Source organism: Callithrix jacchus, chromosome 5 (genome assembly GCF_049354715.1).
Source record: "Callithrix jacchus isolate 240 chromosome 5, calJac240_pri, whole genome shotgun sequence".
In the NCBI taxonomy this organism is placed as follows: Eukaryota; Metazoa; Chordata; class Mammalia; order Primates; family Cebidae; genus Callithrix; species Callithrix jacchus.
The window spans coordinates 20975588-20995117 of record NC_133506.1 but is presented as its reverse complement, the minus strand read 5'-3'; the positions used below and the strand labels follow the sequence as shown (position 1 = coordinate 20995117).

General features: G+C 39.9%; 1 protein-coding gene across 26 annotated transcripts in view; it reads left to right on the top strand.

The window, feature by feature from the left end:
- SEL1L2 (SEL1L2 adaptor subunit of SYVN1 ubiquitin ligase) overlaps positions 1-19530 on the top strand; it is a 149088-nt gene that overhangs the window by 80870 nt on the left and 48688 nt on the right. For all 26 annotated transcript variants that reach the window (XM_035302847.3, XM_035302853.3, XM_035302850.3 and 23 more), the window contains one exon: positions 4268-4430. In XM_035302847.3, the coding sequence (XP_035158738.1) occupies positions 4268-4430 (163 nt within the window). The remainder of the gene's footprint in view (positions 1-4267; positions 4431-19530) is intronic.

The window sequence follows — 19530 nt, the reverse complement described above, 5'->3', positions numbered from 1 at the left end:
ACCTTCTCCCTCCATCCCACATTTCTAGTGTAGGGGCGCAACTTGTGGTCACCCCTCAAGGCTCTAGCTAAAGCCTTGGGATCAAATACTAGTACTCTCATTTACTGTCTGGGTGCCCTTGGATAAGTTACTAAACCTCTCTGTGATCTGGATAAAACAATTGTGCTCTTTGAATAGCCCCTGGCTCTTAGGAACCATAAAATACAGGTGTGTCCGTTTTATCTTGAGTCCCCTAACTGGTAAGTTGAAGGTATGGGAGCAAAGAAAGCCAAGGGTATTTTGAACCAATAATAGAAAGTATGAGCTCTGGCCAAGCACGGTGGCTCATGCCTGTAATCGCAGCACTTTGAGAGGCCAAGGTTGGTGGTTCACTTGAGGTCAGGAGTTTGAGACTAGCCTGGCCAACACTGTGAAACCCCGTCTCTACTAAAAACATACAAAAGTTACACTTGTGGCATTCCAGAGCTGTGGTAGCAAGCCCAGACAAGGCAGCAAGTCCATGAGTTCTTAAAACGCAAGCCTCTGGGAAGTGTAAAAATATAAAGGATAAAGAGCACTCAGCTATGATCCTGATTATAACAACATCAACAACTTTCATTTATCAAGCACCCACTTTGTGCTAGTTACTGTTTTAGGTACTTTACATGTAAATTATTCACTGCTCACAATGATACTGTGAGACATACGTAATTATCTCCAAGTTACAGAGAAGGAAACAGAGTCAAAAAGATGCTGTAATTCTTCCCAAGAGACAAGAAAGAAGTGAGGGAGTGGTTCAACCAACCCCAGCAAAACCTGGGCCTCACGCTGAATGTCCCTGGGGGCTGTTATAATGAGGATGGGGTAAAACCAGATCCCAAAAATAAAATCCAGCCTGATAGGAGCTCATCTCACTAACATGCCCACTGAGTAAGTAAGAACAGAGAATTCTCCAGCCAGCCTAGCTAAAAGAAACAGAAGTGCAGTACCAGGCAGGGGCTGGTCCCTAAGATTTCATATGAGCCCTGACTATAGCATGGGAGCCCAGTGAGATAAGGGGCCCACTAGGTGTGTTGCATCAATTACAGGAAAACCCTCGATTCAGCCTGATGGGGCAAAATCACTCTGAGAAGGTTCCAGGTAACCAATCACTTAACCTTGAAGGGGACCTTCTTCTTTGGTCTAAATAACAGGGAGAAAGCCCAGTCATAATAGCAGACCATCCATCAGTGTGGGGACCTTCATGCCTTCCTGGGTGTCATTCAGTCTCAGGCTGTTCTTACCAAGACTGTTCTGCCCACAACCTTGCCCCAAAACTCAGTCTCCTGGCCGCCCCTCTCCCCTGCACCTTTTTTGAAATGGAGTCTTACTCTGTCGCCCAGGCTGGAGTGCAGTGGCATGATCTTGGCTCACTGCAACCTCCACCTCCCAGCTTCTAGTGATTCTCCTGCCTCCACCTCCCAAGTACCTGGGATTACAGGTGGTCATGACCACCCCAGGCTAATTTTTGTATTTTTAGTAGAGACAGCGTTTCTCCGTGTTGGTCAAGCTGGTCTCAAACTCCTGAGCTCAAGCAATCCGCCAGCCTTGGCCTCCCAAAGTGCTAGGATTACAGGCATGACCCACCATGCTCTGCCTCCTGACCCTTTTGAGTTGGTAGCAGTGGAGAACTGAAATCTAATGGGCTCACAGGAAGAGATCTCAGGAGTTTGTGAGCAAGCTGGGTGAAGTTCTTGTGTTATCAGATGGCCTGCTGTCTTCTTAAGTAAGTCACATCTGTGCAGCCATGACTAAGCTTAGAGCAGGTGGAGAGAAAATGATTGTATACCCTCCTGACCAAAGGAGGATAATTTCATTCCCACTCATTCCTCTATCCTACCCTCTCTTTGCCTTGCCACTTCCTGAGTTGGCAGGGCAGGTGTAAGATAATTAAGACTAGTCCTTTTGGCTCCTCCACACCCACATCCTAGACCAACTCATTGATTCATTCAGCCTCTTCTTTTATATGAGTAGGAAAAATCACTGAAAAAGTCAGTGCTATTAAAAGTACAGATATTAAACAAGCCTATGTCAGAGAGAACAAATTTGTCTGAGTGAGTCAGGAAGCCTCACTGGCAGCTAGAATGGTCTTTCATTAAGAATCACTCCTCATCAGCAAAGAAGTTTTGAAGATAAGCTATTGTTCTACACCAAGTTTCTGATGTGCTCTGCAGAAGCATTGAGCCCTTGCTCCCACATCACCCACCTAAGCATCCAATGCCAGACCCTGTAGAGATGATCCATATACCTAACTAAATTGTCTTTTGGGATCTGCCCCTGCTACCCAGCTTCTCCCACCTTTTTCCTCTTGGGGATTATAGCCCACATCTTAATTTTACCTGTCAGCAACCTTCTCCAGCCCTGGATCTTGCTTCAAATATCCCTTATAGCACCTTGGTTTTTCTGCCCTTGGAATGCAAGACATCTAGAAGGATTTGTTTTGCAACCTGTTGCTGCCGTCTGGGTCCAGAGACTGAGTATGAAACTGCCGGAGATACTAGACTTACTATTGGAGACCCCTGCAGCCTATCTCAGGATTCTGTGCCCTGGTCCATGCTGGTGCCCCTCCTGTCCCAGCAGGCTATAGAGTTGCAGCAGCAAGCCACGTGACAGGAAGACTCAAGGGAGTCTGTATCCTGATGCCAGACTCTCTTCCTTATGCCTATCCATGGGTGCCAGACATTTGCCTTTAGTGGCCTTGAGACCATCTACCTTGTTTGCCTTCCTGCCTCCAGAATCTCCGCTTGCTTTGACCTGGGTTAATATCTTTCTTGATCTCCTGGACTCCAGTTTTCTTCCTCTTTTTGCTCCACTGGAGTACTCACCCTGTGTTTTGACATCCAGGACTCTAATTCCTACCTGGATGTTTCTCTGTCTGAGGTCCTTCTTGCCCAGACTACTCTGCTCCAGCTTCTGCCAAAGAGCAGCTTATTTTAGCCGCAGAATGGATAGGCTGTGCAGAAAAGTGAGTCTTCTGATCCTCCTGAGTCAGAAGCAATGGTATATTTTTGTGGGTTTTCTTTTTCTATATTTGAGTCAAGGTCACAGGTAGAGGTTAATGCTTTCTGGTCTTTCTACCTTCAAAAAGGAAGTTACAAAAGTAAAAATAAATTCCTAAAGTACTCCCTGTCTCTGACACATGTTTTGACCTTGCAGGACTCTCCATCACTTCTTATACCAATCAGGTCCAGGTGACTACCTCTGACTGGGACTTGGAGAGTGCAGTGTAGGGTAATCCAGTGGCACCTATCATTTTAATCACTAAATGTTCATACCACTTATCACCTCATTATACGGGAACAATTACCATACTATAAAACTTTAGAATCAATGCAACAGTCCCAATAATAATAGCTAAGTTTATTGAGTGCTGACTCTATACTAGGCACAATGTGAAACCCTTCCCGTGGATTATCTTGTTTAATCTTCACAGCAACCTTATGAAGTGAGTGGTATAATACTATCCCCATATCATAGATTAGAGGGTTACAGAGAAATTATATAATTTGGCTGAAATTATCTGACCTAAGAGGTGGGACCAGGATTTGAACCAGGCAGTCAGACTCTAGAGCCCTAGCCATTAAGATTTTGTTCCATTATTGTTTTTCCAAAAGTCTGACTTCGCTGTGTTGAAGACTATATTCTGATTTAGCAAATTATTTTAAGATATGAGGAGGCTGAGGCAGGAGAATTGCCTGAACCCAGGAGGAGGAGGTTGCAGTGAGCCGAGATCACGCCATTGCTCTCCAGCCTGGGTAACAAGAGTGAAACTCCGTCTCAAAAATAATAATAATAATAAAAAAGATATGAAGGGATCATCATTCTCCTGATAATAACTTCCTAGACGTTACATTCCAATTTTGATTATTCTTACTTTTTTTTAGAATTTACTTTATAAAACAAATATTCATAAATAATGGTAGTGACCATGGGAGTGTTCATTATTTTAGGATAAGTTCCTCAGTTTTTCACTTTACTCAGGGTATATGCTTACTCAGTGTATAAGATGGTGTCTTATATATTTCTCCTTTTTAGTAGCTTTATTATTTGTGAGATATATTTGAAATTATAACCTTAGGCTGCTTTAGGAATGAAAAGAAACTACTGATCTAGATATGTAATGAACTTCAGCTCAACTGTATGACAACTGGTTCCTGCTTGTTAGAGAGAAGTAGTATAAATAGTGTTGAAGAGGGAGAAGAAAATTTCATTTTTGAAAATCAAACTTGACTTCATATTCTTGAAACAGAGCCTACCTCCTTTTTGCCAAAGCAGCTGACATGGGAAACTTGAAAGCTATGGAGAAAATGGCTGACGCTTTGCTATTTGGAAATTTTGGCTTGCAAAATATAACAGCAGCTATCCAATTATATGAGTCCTTGGCTAAAGAAGGATCATGTAAAGCCCAAAACGTGAGTTTTGAAAGAAAATGAAACCTTAAATAGCTCTATCCTGAAATAACTATAGACAGCGTGTGAAAGGAGTTGAGCAATAGTATTCAGCTCTGCTGCCTGAACCCAATCTAGGGAGGTTACCGTAATGCACTGAAACAGTGGCGTCAGGGCAGGAGTGCGGCAGGAACCCTGGGAAAATTGTTCCAGCTCCATGCATGACTTTCAGGAATGGAACAGAACTGCTTTCAAATCCACTTTTCTATCTTCCGTGACCTTGTACATGTTTTCAGATAATTTGGGACTTCCAAACCCCCAACAGCTAAACTTGATATAAAATGTATTCACCTTTGTGAAGAAATATGAAACTATATCTATTATCTTAGGGTGATATGTTTGCATGATTTTTACATTATAAAATTATGTAAACATATTTATAATTCCTTTTCTATTTTAATAAATGCATTCCATTTTATTCCAAGAATAACATAACCATTTCATAGAAAATCTGGAAAACAGGGGAAGAAAAGCTTTTTCCAAGCCAACCATCTTGATTCAACTGCTGTTAGGACTGCTTGGTACTTTTGCTTGGCTTCTTTCTTTATGCATTTCTCTTTTTACATCATCCTAATCACAATGCAAGTGCATATATCACTTTGCTTCTGGCTACTTTCACTTAATGCTATAGCAAAAGCGTATTTTCATGTTGCTATAGTCTTATTTATGAAAATCTTTTTTCCTGATTATGAAAAAATTTGAGAATTCAGAAAGTATGAAAAAGAAAGTAAAGTTATTTAAAAGGTTTCCTCCAGGGATCACATTTGTTGCTATCTAGACTGGAGTCAGACAGACCTAAGTTTGAATCCACTCTTTCATTTTTTATTGAATAAGCTACTTAAGAAAACTCTTTTCCCTTCTTCTGCCTGAAAATTTGACCTTTGTTTCACTCTCTAGTTCTGTTTCCCTGGTGATCTGATAGGAATAAAATGCTGACTATATTTTTAGTTAACTTGCTTGTGATAGAAATGACCTCTGATTGGCAAACTGCCTTTGAATTGGGAGAAACGATCATGAACTATAAATACAAGATAGAGGAAATACTTCTGGGGACACTGGATACTGTGCTTGTGGAGTTATTACACTGAGAATGAGGCTTTTAAATCAGGGTGGCTCCTGTATCCACCCAATGTGGGTCTCATCTCCTTGATCTGAGCCATCTTCTGAAGGACCAAAGATGATGGCTCCTGGAAAAATTATGAACTACTGTAAGAACTCCCGCAGGAAAAAAAAAAGGCCAAATGCTGCCCTGTTGTCACACTGTGGTTACTATACCATATCTGTCTTCATACACAAGCTAGGTGGCAACCTAGCCTGTGGGAGTCCCGTGAGTCTGTATGTTCAGTTGAACCAGAAGTTGGACTGGAAGACCCCTGGTGGATGGGGCAACCTTATTAATTTTCATCTGTAAAGTTAGAATACTGATGAAATGTTGGGTATTGCATCTTTCTGGTTCATTGCTATATCTCTAACATTTAACACACTACCTGGGTCAAGAATTAACAGTTGAATGAGGAATTAATTATTAATGAATTATGAATGAATTTATGGAGTTATTGTGAGGATTAAAATAATGTGGGAAGACACTTAGTTTCATACCTGGGACATTGTAATCTTCCATTATAAAGAAAGGATATGTCGGGGGCTGGGGATTAGGGAGATGTTGGTCAAAGGATACAAAATTTCAGCAAGGTGGAAGATATAAATAATATTATTATTCCAATATTATTCTCCTGGAGTATTTTCTAAGACTCCATAGAATTTTTTTAAATGAGCTAATACGTTAATTGCTCCTTCCTAACTTGCTCTTTATTCACTTAACAATGTATCATAGATGTCTTTCCATGTAAATATATACAGACCAACATCGTCATTTTTAAAATCCATATAACTTTAATTAAATTAAGTTGCTGAATACTGTTTTTACATCAGGGACTTTCTTGAAATTACATGTGAAATAATGCAAAAACAGATTTGTAAATGTTACAATAAAATAGGAGAGTTGTTAAACCTTCATTCCCAGTATTTGCTTAATCAAAAATACAAAGTTCCAAGGCAGACCAAATGTTACCAGAGATAACAGTTTCCTCCGCTAAAAATGGTGTCAGTAAAGACCAATGTTACCCTTACTCCTACCACTAAAAATGGCAACACCTAATTTCTTTCCCAACTAGTGAACATGAATTTTGTTTTTTTGGTGGGTGTATACATTAGTTAATAAGTCAACAGTTGTTTCTTGGATAGCTACTGTGTACCAAGCATAATATAATTAATGGGGAGAAAAAGATTAATAAGTCAAAGTCCTCCTAGGTCAACCTGAAATACAAATAATCGCAGCACAATTTAGGTGGATCACAGTTAAGGTATGTATAAAATGCTTTAGGCACAGAAGAGGGTCTGGCTAGTTCTGCCTAGGGCAGGTGAAGAATGCTTCAAGGAAGAAGGGACATTTTCACTCAGTCTAGAATATTGGATAAAGGAAATATCAAAGATTTCACTTGTTTGTATTTAAACAAAGCATTTGATGCAAGATTGAAATATTACTCCCAGAAAAGAAGTTCCATACTTCATGAATGGTTCCTAAAACACATGGATTTTAGAGCTGAAGTTGGAGTTTCACTCTAGTTAATGTGGTTATTGCATCTAATTTATGTTACTTTAGCTAATGTAGTTACATCTAGTCAGCTACATCTAGCTAATGTTACTCTAAGTAGTGTGATTATCACATGGCCACAAATATCCTCAAATCCCAGTTACGTGACCATCAGTTGCTTGCCTTTTTTTTTTTTTTTTTTTTGCCATTAGTTTTAAGGAGAATCATGTGGAAGAATGTAATTGGCTGAGTGCTAACCCAGTGCCAGGAGGAACAAGTCTAAATGTCTAACCGCTGTCCACAAATTATTACAGCCATTTTTGTAAAGAAAATAGCATTGTTGAGATGGTGCTCAGATTTCAGGTGGCATGGTGTGGTAGTAGAGAAGAAGTTCCCAAATCAGAAGTTTTGACCATATGTGAGCCCATATATTCTACCATATAATAATAGCTTTTCCATCTTTTGTTCATTCTTTTAGTAGCCCTGAAGAAGTTACTTCTCTAAACCTTGGGTTTCCCAAACCTGAAAAAGAGATTGATAATAATGCCTACATTATTTTACAAGGTTGCCATAAGAACTAAAAAATATCTACAAGAGTCCTTAGCAAATGTTAAAGAACATTAATGAATACTGTCTGTAACAATTTTAGTCTGAACAGCATTGTCTTTGGGGTCAGTCAGTTCTGGATTTACATCTTAGCTCAAACGGCCCCTAACAACTTGTCCTCTCTGGGTCTCAATTTCCTCTTCTGTAAAATGGGAATATTTGTTTAGATATGTGTGCTTTAGTCTCAAGGAGAACCAGAAGACAGAACATGAGTTGAGGACAAAATTATGACCCAAAAGCTGACATTGACCTGATATGCAAAATTCAGCCAAACTGTTTTTGTTGTTGTTGTTTATTTTGTTTTGTTTTTTTGAGATGGAGTCTCGCTCTGTTGCCCAGGCTGGAGTGCAGTGGAATGGTCTCAGCTCACTGCAAACTCCACCTTCTGGGTTCAAGAGATTCTCCTGTTTCAGCCTCCTGAGTAACTGGGACTACAGGTTGTGCCACTATGCCCAGCTAATTTTTGCATTTTTAGTAGAGAAGGGGTTTCACCATGTTGGCCAGGATGTTCTTGAGTTCCCGACTTCAGGTGATCATCCATCTTCAGCCTCCCAAAGTTCTGGGATTACAGGCATGAGCCACCACACCTGGCCTCTGTTTATTGAAATACTAAAATACTATGATATTGATTGATTTAAAAGTCTCTTCCCAACCCTCTCTATGCCCACCCTCACAGACACCCTTATTCCTCAATTGGATTCCCCTGCCCCAAAACCTCCCATGATCTAGCAAGCATAGTGTTAATATCTGGATAAGCAGAGAGCCTTCAGGATCCTGCTCTCAACACTATAGCTGGATTAAATTCCAGTGCTTTGATGGATTCAGTTCTATATTTTGACTATTATCCCTGTCACCACTATAGGAAAATCTGTTTCCAATAGCCAGTCCCCTTGCAGTTGGTGTATTTCCTTGTACAAAGAACAACTAGTTAAAGAGATTCTGTGTCACAAACAATAGTTTGATGGCTGGTTGCTAGGACTAGCCTGGCCACAGGCCATACTGACCACAGCTCGCTAGTGAGGCTGGCCCAGTGATCACCTTTCTTCTTGGGCTGTTTGTGCCAGCCTGTCACAGAAATTCTGCCCTCACTGTTGGAAATATTGGGAACTGTGAGGACAACATAGCAACAGAAATGTGGCTAAAGAAGCTGGAGAGAGAGAGACTATGAAAGAGAGATTGAAAGAAGAGAGAATGAAGACATCTGCTATTTCTGGGGTGAAAGGGAAATACAATCAGAAATACTGAAATATAATAGATGGGAGAAGCCTGGAGTGCCAGAGGTCTGGTAGGGACCCTATTTCATAACAACAACAAAAAGATAAGAATTCCGATTAAAGTGGCATTGAGGAGGTAGAAGGGAAGAAATACAATTTCTGACTGTGTGCAAAGGGAAGCTGGATGGAGGAAAGGAGACATAATTACTTCTTTCCATGCACCTTGAGTGGTTTTCCTTGCAAAAATTCGAATAAACTGAAGGAAATCCCCATAAGGGCAACAAATGCAATTAAGGTCCATTAAATTTATTTTCACTGAATCTGTACCTTTCAAATAATGAGAACTATTAATTAACAGAGTAGTCTTCATGAAAATGGTGGAAATGGAGGAAATTTCAAACAATCATACCCTAGAAGATGTTCTGTGAAATATTTTATTCTACCAGGCTGGAGGTAGATAAGTTATATATTTTTCTATTCCTCATTTCTCATCCAGGAGGCAGTAATTAGAATTATAAAGACTCACTCCAAGGCTACAGTAATCAAAACAGCATGGTACTGGTACCAAAACAGAGATGTAGACCAATGGAACAGAACAGAGGCCTCGGAGGCAACATTGCACATCTACAACCATCTGATCTTTGACAAAACTCACAAAAACAAGCAATGGGGAAAGGATTCCCTGTTTAATAAATGATGTTTGGAAAACTGGCTAGCCATGTGCAGAAAGCAGAAACTGGACCCCTTCCTGACACCGTACACTAAAATTAACTCCAGATGGATTAAAGGCTTAAACATAAGACCTAATACGATAAAAACCCCAGAAGAAAACCTAGGCAAAACCATTCAGGACCTAGGCATAGGCAGGGACTTCGTGACTAAAACACCAAAAGCATTGGCAACAAAAGCCAAAATAGACAAATGGGACCTAATTAAACTCCAGAGCTTCTGCACAGCAAAAGAAACAATCATTAGAGTGAATCGGCAACCAATAGAATGGGAAAAATTTTTTGCAATCTACCCATCTGACAAAGAGCTAATATCCAGAATCTACAAAGAACTAAAACAGATTTACAGGAAAAAAACAAACAAGGCCATGCAAAAGTGGGCGAAGGATATGAACAGACACTTTACAAAAAAAGACATATATGAGGCCAACAAACATATGAAAAAATGCTCCTCATCACTGGTCATTAGAGAAATGCAAATCAAAACTACACTGAGATACCATCACACACCAGTTAGAATGGCGATCATTAAAAAATCTGGAAACAACAGATGCTGGAGAGGATGTGGAGAAACAGAAACACTTTTACACTGCTGGTGGGAGTGTAAATTAGTTCAACCATTGTGGAAGACAGTGTGGCGATTCCTCAAGGACCTAGAAATAGAAATTCCATTTGACCCAGCAATCCCATTGCTGGATATATATCCAAAGGATTATAAATCATTCTATTATAAGGACACATGCACACGAATGTTCACTGCAGCACTGTTTGCAACAGCAAAGACTTGGAACCAATCCAAATGCCCATCGATGATAGACTGGACAGGGAAAATGTGGCACATATACATCATGGAATACTATGCAGCCATAAAAAAAAACAATGAGTTCCTGTCCTTTGTAGGGACATGGATGAACCTGGAAATCATCATTCTCAGCAAACTGACACAAAAACAGAAAATCAAACACCACATGTTCTCACTCATAGGCAGGTGTTGAACAATGAGAACACATGGACACAGGGAGGGGAGCATCACACACTGAGGTCTGTGGTGGGGAACTAGGGGAGGGACAGTGAGGGGTGGGGAGTTGGGGAGGGACAGCATGGGGAGAAGTGTCAGATATAGCTGATGGGGAGGAAGGCCGCAAACCACATTGCCATGTATGTACCTATGCAACAATCTTGCATGTTCTTCACATGTACCCCAAAACCTAAAATGCAATAAAATATAATTTAAAAAATAAAGACTCACTCTTTCCTTAATATTGACGAACTGTCCTCAGTAGGAAATTTGTTAATTTGCCAAACAAGAAGGTTGGATGAAATCTCATTTGCTTTAAGAGCTGAAAATGGCCAGACACAGTGGCTCATGCCTGTAATCCCAACATTTTGGGAGGCCGAAGCAGGAGGACTGCTTGAACCCAGGATTTTAAGACCAGCCTGGGCAACATGACAAGAACACTGTCTCTACAAAATTTTTTAAAAATAGAAGTTAGCTGAGCATGGTGGTGCATGCCTGTGGTCCTACATACTCAGGAGGCCAAGGCAGAAGGATCAATTGAGCCCAGGAGGTCAAGGCTGTAGTGAGCTGTGTTCATACCACTGCACTCCATGTTGGGCAACAGAGCTAAAAACCCTGTCTCAAAAAAAAAAAAAGAACCAATAAATTAATCAGCCAGGTATGGTGGCTCATGCCTGTAATCCCAACACTTTGGGAGGCTGAGGCAGGTGATCACTTGAGCCCAGGAGTTCAAGACAATCCTGGGCAACATACTAAGACCCTGTCTCTACAAAAAAATAAATAAGTATGTAGTCCCAGCTACTTAGGAGGCTTGAGGTGGGAGGATTGCTTGAGCCCAGGAGGTCGAGGTTGCAGTGAGCCATGATCATGTCACTACCCTCCAGCCTGAGCAACAGAGCCAGACCCTGTCCCTCAAGTTAAAAAAGGAAAAAGAAAAAAAAGAGAGAGAAATTACTCATTTGCACTGTATGGCCCTTAAAACTTAATTTAACGGTAGTGATCTCTAAGTGTGGTACTATTTGTGGCGATTATTTTCTGTTTATTTATTTTTGAGATAGGATCTTTCTCCATTGCCCAGGCTAGAGTGCAGGGGCACAGTCATGGATCACTGTACCCTTAAAACCTCCTAGGCTCAAACAATCCTCCCACCTCAGCCTCCCAAGTAGCTAGGACAGCAAAAGCAGACCACCACACACCAGGCTAATTTTTTTTTAAATTTTTTGTAAAGACAGGATCTCACTATGTTGCCCTGGCTAGTCTAAAACTCCTGGCCTCAAGTGGTCCTCCAACCTTAGCTTTCCAAAGCACTGGGATCACAGGCATGAGCCACCTATTTTCTTTCTAAAAATACGTTTCTGGGTTTTTTCCTCTAAATGTTTCATTCATGGATATGTATTACCTTTGATATCAGAAAAAAACATTTAACTTAGATGTATACACTTCCTTGGTTACATAGTTTAAAATAGCTTTGCTGTGGATTATGTTAAAATTCATTCTATCATGTAAAAATAAACATCATTGACATATAAAAGAGAAAGATATGAGTGTTTGCCTATTTTTTCATACTTTATGATCCTAGAATAATTCTGGTTTAATGACAAAGATTCCATATTTTCTTCATTTATTTCAAATTTAAATTATAGGGCCGGGCTTGGTAGCTCATGTCTGTAATCCCAGCATTTTGAGAGGCCGAGGTGGGCAGATCACTTGAGGTCAGGAGTTTGAGACCAGCCTGGCCAACATGGTGAATCTTTATGTCTACTAAAAATACAAAAATTAGCGGGGGCACACACATGTAATCCCAGCTACTTGGGAGGCTGAGGCAGGAGAATCGCTTGAACCTGAGAGGCAGAGGTTGCAGTGAGCTGAGATGGGGCCACTGCACTCCAGCCTGGGAAACAGAGTGAGATGCTGTCAAAAAAAAAGAAAAAATTTTAAAAATTAAATTATAGAAACATTTCACAGAGGGACTATAGGTTATTAGCACTGTGCTGCTACAGGAAAAAAAAAAATATTTTTAGTATCCACCTAATGATCATTTTGATAATTCTAGAATTACCTGCATTGAGCATTTCTTCTTGATGTTAATGCTTTTTTTGTATTAAGAGTACAGGGAGTACCTGAGTTGTTCTTTAGAGTTGATTCACACTTTTGTTTGGTATGCAATTTGAGCTAAACGTAATGATCACAGGTGCTTTCAAGCTTTATGCAATAATTAAAGGAAAATTGCTCAATCTTTTTTCTCCTTTAATAATAATTTCTTATGTAAAAAGTAGAAGGAGGAATATTAATTTTTAAATTGTTATTATGAAACTTGAGTAATTTACTTTCGAGTATAGTAAAATATTTTTTACACTTAACTCTATTAATTTAAAACCCAGCTACTGTAAAAGTTCCTTAAAAGCACAGTGCAATGGTTAAGTTCAGAAATAAGTGTTACAGAGGCTGGGCGCGGTGTCTCAAGCCTGTAATCCCAGCACTTTGGGGGGCCAAAGCGGGCAGATCACTTTAGGTTGAGGCAGAAGACTCACTTGAACCCGGAAGGTGGAGGTTGCAGTGAGCCAAGATTGAGCCATTGAATTCCAGCCTAGGTGACAAGAGTGAAACTTTGTCTCAAAAAAAAAAGGGAAAAGAAAAAGAAGTAAGTTTTACAAACAATTTGCAGAGCTTGACCTTTACAAACCACTGAAAGTGTCATTGGTATCATCACTGTCATATAGCTTCTCTTTCAATTCACAACATTTCTCTTTTCTGGATTAAGATTTAATCACTCTGTAATCCATCTGATTTTATCTCACCCTTATATCAGAAAAAGACCAAATACTAAAACTGGATTATTGTAAAGTTGGTAAGTGACAATGCCCAAGTATAAAAGTATAGGACAGTGCTTACTATAATCAGCATATTCATTGCATGATAGCCCATAACATCTTGACTTCCTCTAGTGTCCTGGCATACTTCATGTAGTATTATAAAAATTAAATTAAGGCTGAGCCCTCCAGAGAATTTGTTTCAAAATCACCCGTTGCTAGTTCTCTGCTAAGGAGAGTGGAAGTGTAACCCTAAGTATTTCTTTATATATCTATTTATGTATTTATTTTGAGATGGAGTCCTGCTGTGTCACCCAGGCTGGAGTGCCATGGTGCCATAGCACATCCACAGATAATGTGTGAAATATGTAAATTAAGCAAGAGCAAATAGTAGCAATTTATCTAGAGTCATAACGATGGCAATTATCAAGAAAACAGTTGAAATCATTAAAGTGGTTGATCAGCTCTTCAGAACCATTTGAATTTTAACTTTTAATCCATGTGCATTGATTAATTTGACAAAAATATTTTAAAAGTTAAATTTAGATATTAACCCTCTCCTCCCAAAAGGATTATTTTTAAAGCAAAAACCAGAAGTCCTCTACTACTAAAAAGGAACCAGCAAATTGGAAAATGTCAAATTCCAGGTGTGAAGAAGAAATATACAAGATGATCTTGAAATATCTTATCATACCTGACAGGAAGGATGGTGTCAGGAAATTAGAGTCATGACCAAGGGATGGAGGAGCCAACTCAAATAGGCTCCCAGCGGCTAAAGCTGGAACGAGCAAGCACCAAAATGTATTCATTTGATCATTCAAATGATCTCAATGAATTGAAACATCTAAAATCTATTTAAATCCATTTGTTCATAATGATACCTAGAAACAACACTCATTCATCACTTCGGGGGACATTAAAGAACCAACTCACATTATTTTGAAAGCTGATAAAGGGAGTTAAGTATTTATCTTGCCTATTCTGCACAATAGAGTATAGGTGACTTTTTTTTATAGAATTATTTCAGCTAATGAATGAAGAAGGAAAGACAGAATTATAATGTCTTCATTGCCACCCCTAATGAATCAGTGGATCTGAGGTAGGAGGTGGGATTCAATGCCAGAGATAGAGCTCAGACACTGGACCAAATTGAGGACTAGCTACAACAGGGATGAGATGGAAGCAGCTTTCCATAAGACACACACACCAGTGTGCCATGTCAGTTTACCATTGCCATGGCAACACCCTGGAGTTACTGCCCTTTTCTATGGCAATGAGCTGACAATCCAGAAATCACTATCCTTTTCCTGGCAATTTCTGCATAAACCACCTCTTAATCTACATGTAATTAAAAGTAGGTATGAAGGCCGGGCATGGTGGCTTACAACTGTAATCCCAGCACTTTGGAAGGCTGAGGGCTGGATTACTTCAGGTCAGGAGTTTGAGACAAGCCTAACCACAATGGTGAAACTCCATCTCTACTAAAAATACAAAAATTAGCTGGGTGTGGTGGTGGGCACCTGTAATCTCAGCTACTTGGGGGGCTGAGACAGTACAATTGCTTGAACCCATGCGGCAGAGGTTGCAGTGAGCCGAGATGGCACCACTGCACTCCAGCCTGGGAAACAGAGCGAGACTCTGTCTCAAAAACAAGACAAAACAAAACAAAAATAACAACAACAAAGTAGCTATGAATATGACTGCAGAACTACCCTGCACTGCTACTCTCAGCACCCTGCCTATGGGGTAGCCCTGTTCTTCAGGAACAGTTATGAAGCTGTGATACTGCCAAAGCTGTAACACTGCTGCTTCGATAAAGCTGTTTCTTTCCACCCCACCACCAGCTTACCCTTCAGTTCTTTCCTGAGCAAAGCCAAGAACCCTCAGGAGCTAAGCCACTTCGGGGCTTGCCTGCCCTACATCAGACCTAAGTAGTGCTCATCAGTGGCTGCTAGTGTCACAAAGCAGAGACAATAAATTATGCACCTCCTGATGAAAAACATAGCACGTTCTATGAGAGAGTCCTGTCAAATAAGTTACACTAAGTTTAATCAAGCCTCTAACTCAACCTAACAATTTACAAAAAATAGTGTTTCAATCAGCAAAATCACGACTAAGAGTAACTCTACAGGACAAATAAATTGATTGATGCATGCATATGTTCATTGCAGCACTATTCACAATAGCAACGACACAGAATCAACCTAAATGCTCATCAGTGATAGACTGGATAAAGAAAATGTGGTACATATACACCATGGAATACTATGCAGCCATAAAAAGGAGTGAGATCATGTCCTTTGCCAGGGGCATGGGTGGAATTAGAAGCCACTATCCTCAGCAAACTAACACAGGAACAGAAAAACAAATACCACATGTTCTCACTTATAAGTGGGAGCTGAATGATGATGTTGCAGGGCTTCCTTAGTTCAGCTAAAGATGGGTTATTTTGTCCCATGGCCTTGAAAAATTCAGGCTCACAGACAATTAGAATGGTAAGAGAGGGTTTATTGGGTGAAAAAGGTAGAAAAGGGGGAAACAGGGACTCTTGCAAGGCCACAGTCCCTGCTAGAGCACTTCCCACTGACAGTTTGAATCCCAGGTTCCACACAGGAAGAGGAGGGGCCAGGCTCCTCCCTGCTGCAAATGGCATGAACTTCCTGTGGCTCCACCCTAGTGTGCAGGCTGGTTGGAATTTTTCCAAGGACCCTCTCCCACCTGGCTGTCTCAATGAGAACACATGGACACGTGGGAGGGAACAACACACACTGAGGACCTGTCAGATGGGGGACTGTGGAGGGAAAAAGAGCATCAGGAAGGATAGCTAATGGATGGCAGGCTTAATACCTAGGTTGAATGTTGAAACATTCTTGTATTTCAGGAATAAGTTCCTCTCGGTTATGGTGTATAATCCTTTTAATGTGCCATGAATTCAGTTTGCTAGTATTTTGCTGAGGATTTTGGCACCAATATTCAGGTATATTGATTTATGGTTTTCTTGTAGTGTCCTTGTCTAGTTTTGGTTTCAGGGTAATGCCAGCCTCATAGAAAGTTTGGAAAATGTGAAGGATTTCTGTTAATTCTTCTTAAATTTTTGGTAGAATTCTCTGGTGGGCTATTCGGTCCTGGGCTTTTTTTTGTTGGGAGGTTTCTGATTACTGATTTAGTCTACTAACTAGTTACAAATCTGCTCAGATCTGCTATTTCTTAAAAGCTCAGTATTGGTAGGTTGTATTTTTCTGGCAATTCATCTGTTTTTATTAAGTTATCAAATTTGCTGGTATATAATTCTTCATAATAGTATGATCCTTTTTATTACTGTGACATCATTTGTAATGTCTGCTCTTTCGCTTCTGAATTTTGGTGAGTCTTCTCTCTTGTTTCATTGATCTAGCTAAAGGTTTGCAAATTTTATTGGTTTTTCATTTGCTTGTGTTGATTTTTTTTTTTTTGAGATGGAGTCTCACTCTGTCGCCCAGGCTGGAATGGAGTGGCATGATTTCAGCTCACTGCAACTTCTGCCTCCCAGGTTCAAGTGATTCTTCTGCTTCAGCCTCCCAAGTAGCTTGGACTACAGGCATGTGCCACCCCTCCTGGCTAATTCTTTTTTTGCATTTTTAGTAGAGACGGGGTTTCACCATATTCACCAGGCTGGTCTCAAACTCCTGACCTCATGATCCGCCTGCCTTGGCAAAGTGCTGAGATTACAGGTGTGAGCTACCTCACCCAGCCTGTTTTGATTTTTGAAATGGAGTCTCTCTGTCGCTCAGGCTGGGGTGCAGTGGTGTGATCTCTGCTTATTGCAATTTCTGCCTCCCAGGTTTAAATGATTCTCCTGCCTCAACCTCCCCAGTGTCTGAAATTCCAGGTGCCTGCCAACATGTTCAGCTAATTTTTAAATTTTTAGTAGTGACAGGGTTTTGCTATTTTGGCCAAGTTGGTCTTGAACTTCTGACCTCAGGTGATCCACCCACCTTGGCCTCCCAAAGTGCTGGGATTACAGGCATGACATATGCACCTGGCCAAAATTTTGTTGTCCTTGATATCAATTAAAAACCTAACTCTAAGTTTTGTTGACTTTTCGGTAATGGCTTTCTAGTCTCTTTGATCGCTACTATAATCTTTAGTATTTCCTTTCATCTGCTAACTTTAGGTTTGGCTTTTTTTTTTTAGTTCTTTGAGGTATAAAGTTAGGTTGTTGACTTGAGATCTTCTTTATTAATGCATTTTATATCATATACTGCTCTAAACTTCCCTCTTAGTATCTTATGGGATACTTTACTGCATCCCCATAAGTTTTGGTGTGTTTTGTTTTCATTTTTCTCAAGATATTTTCTAATTTCTCTTGTGATTTCTTCTTTGACTCATTGGTTGCTCAAGAATATGTCATTCTGTTTTCACATATTAGTGAAGTTTTTAGTTTTCCTTTTGCTATTTATTTCTAGTTTCGTTCCATTGTGTTTGGAAAAGATACTTAGTATGATTTAAAAATTCTTAAATTTGTTGAGACTTGTTTTCTATCCCAAAACGTGATCTATCCTGGAGACTATTTTGTGTGCCCTTGAGAAGAATGTTTACTTTTGCTCCTCTAAAATGGAATGTTCTGTATATGTCTGTTTGATCCTGTTGTTATGTAATGGACCTTATCATGTAAATACAATAAGGTCTTTTGTTACTGATCTTCTATCTGGTTGATCTATTTAACATTGAATGTGGTGTATTGAAATCCCATTCTATCGTGTTACTTTCTATTTCTTCAGTTCTGTCAATATTTGCTTCATATGGTTGGATGCGTTGCTCTTAGATACATATATAATTGTTATGTCTTTCTAATGAAGCGACCCTTTTATCATTAAATAATGTTCTTCTTTGTCTCTTAGGACAATTTTTGGCTTAAAGTCAACTTTCTCTGATATAAGTAGGGCTGCCCTGGCTCTTTTATGGTTACCATTTGTCTGTGTTAACGAAAGACCAATGAGTTCTGTGGAGGAAAAATAGGAACTTTATTTTCTAAAAGCAATCTGCAGATTGGAGAGATGCAGCCTTCAGAGCAAAATTAAAGTGTGACCTGAGGTGGGAGTTGGAAAGTTAGAGATTATAAAGGCCAAAAACACAGGGCAGGAGAGGGAAATCAGGGGAGTGGGGAACAGAGGCTTGATTAAATGACCTTTAAGCTCCATTTCACCAGTCTGTCTTAATTGACTGGTTCCAGGTGGTCTCTTGGTGGTCAGTTGAGGAATTTCCAGCTGCAGTTATTTTCAGGAATTGTTCTTTGACTTGGTTGTGGAAAAACAGGCTTTATAATGCTTTCCAAGGACACAGAGAGTGTGACCATTTCTTCGCTCTGCCGTATACCTCTTGGTTCTGCGTTTTAACTTTTGAGCCACAGGGAGTCCATCTTTTCTGTTAACTGGGGGCATAATTTGACACGTGGAATATCTTTTTCTATCCTTTAATGTTCAGCCTATGTGTGTCTTTATACTAAAGTGAATATCCTGTTGACATTATATAGTTGCATCTTATTTTTTGATTCATTCAGTCACTCTGTATCTTTTTATTGGGAAGTTTAATTCATTTACAGCTAAAGCAATGACTGATAGGGAAGGAGTCACTATTGCTGTTTTGTTATTTTTTTCTATATGTCTTGTAGCTATTCTGTCCTTTTTCTCTCTTACTTCATTCCTTTGTTTTTAGTTGTGTGTTTGTGTGTGTGTCTGTGTGGGTGTGTTTGATGATGTGCATTGATTCCTTTTTTATTTTCTTTGTGGCTCTTCAATATGCATTTTGTTTGTAATTACCGTGAAGAATTTATAAAATATCTTATACTTTTTTTTTTTTAGATGGAGTCTCACTCTGTCACCTACACTGGATTGCAGTGGTGCGATCTCAGCTCACTGCAACTTCTACCTTTCAGGATCTAGCAATTCTCCTGCCTCAGCCTCCCAAGTAGCTGGGATTACAGATGCCCACCATCACACCTGGCTAAGTTTTGTATTTTTGTAGAGACAGGGTTTCACCATGTTGGCCAGGATGGTTTTAAACTCCTGAACTCAGGTGATCCACTTGCTTTGGCCTCCCAAAGTGCTGGGATTACA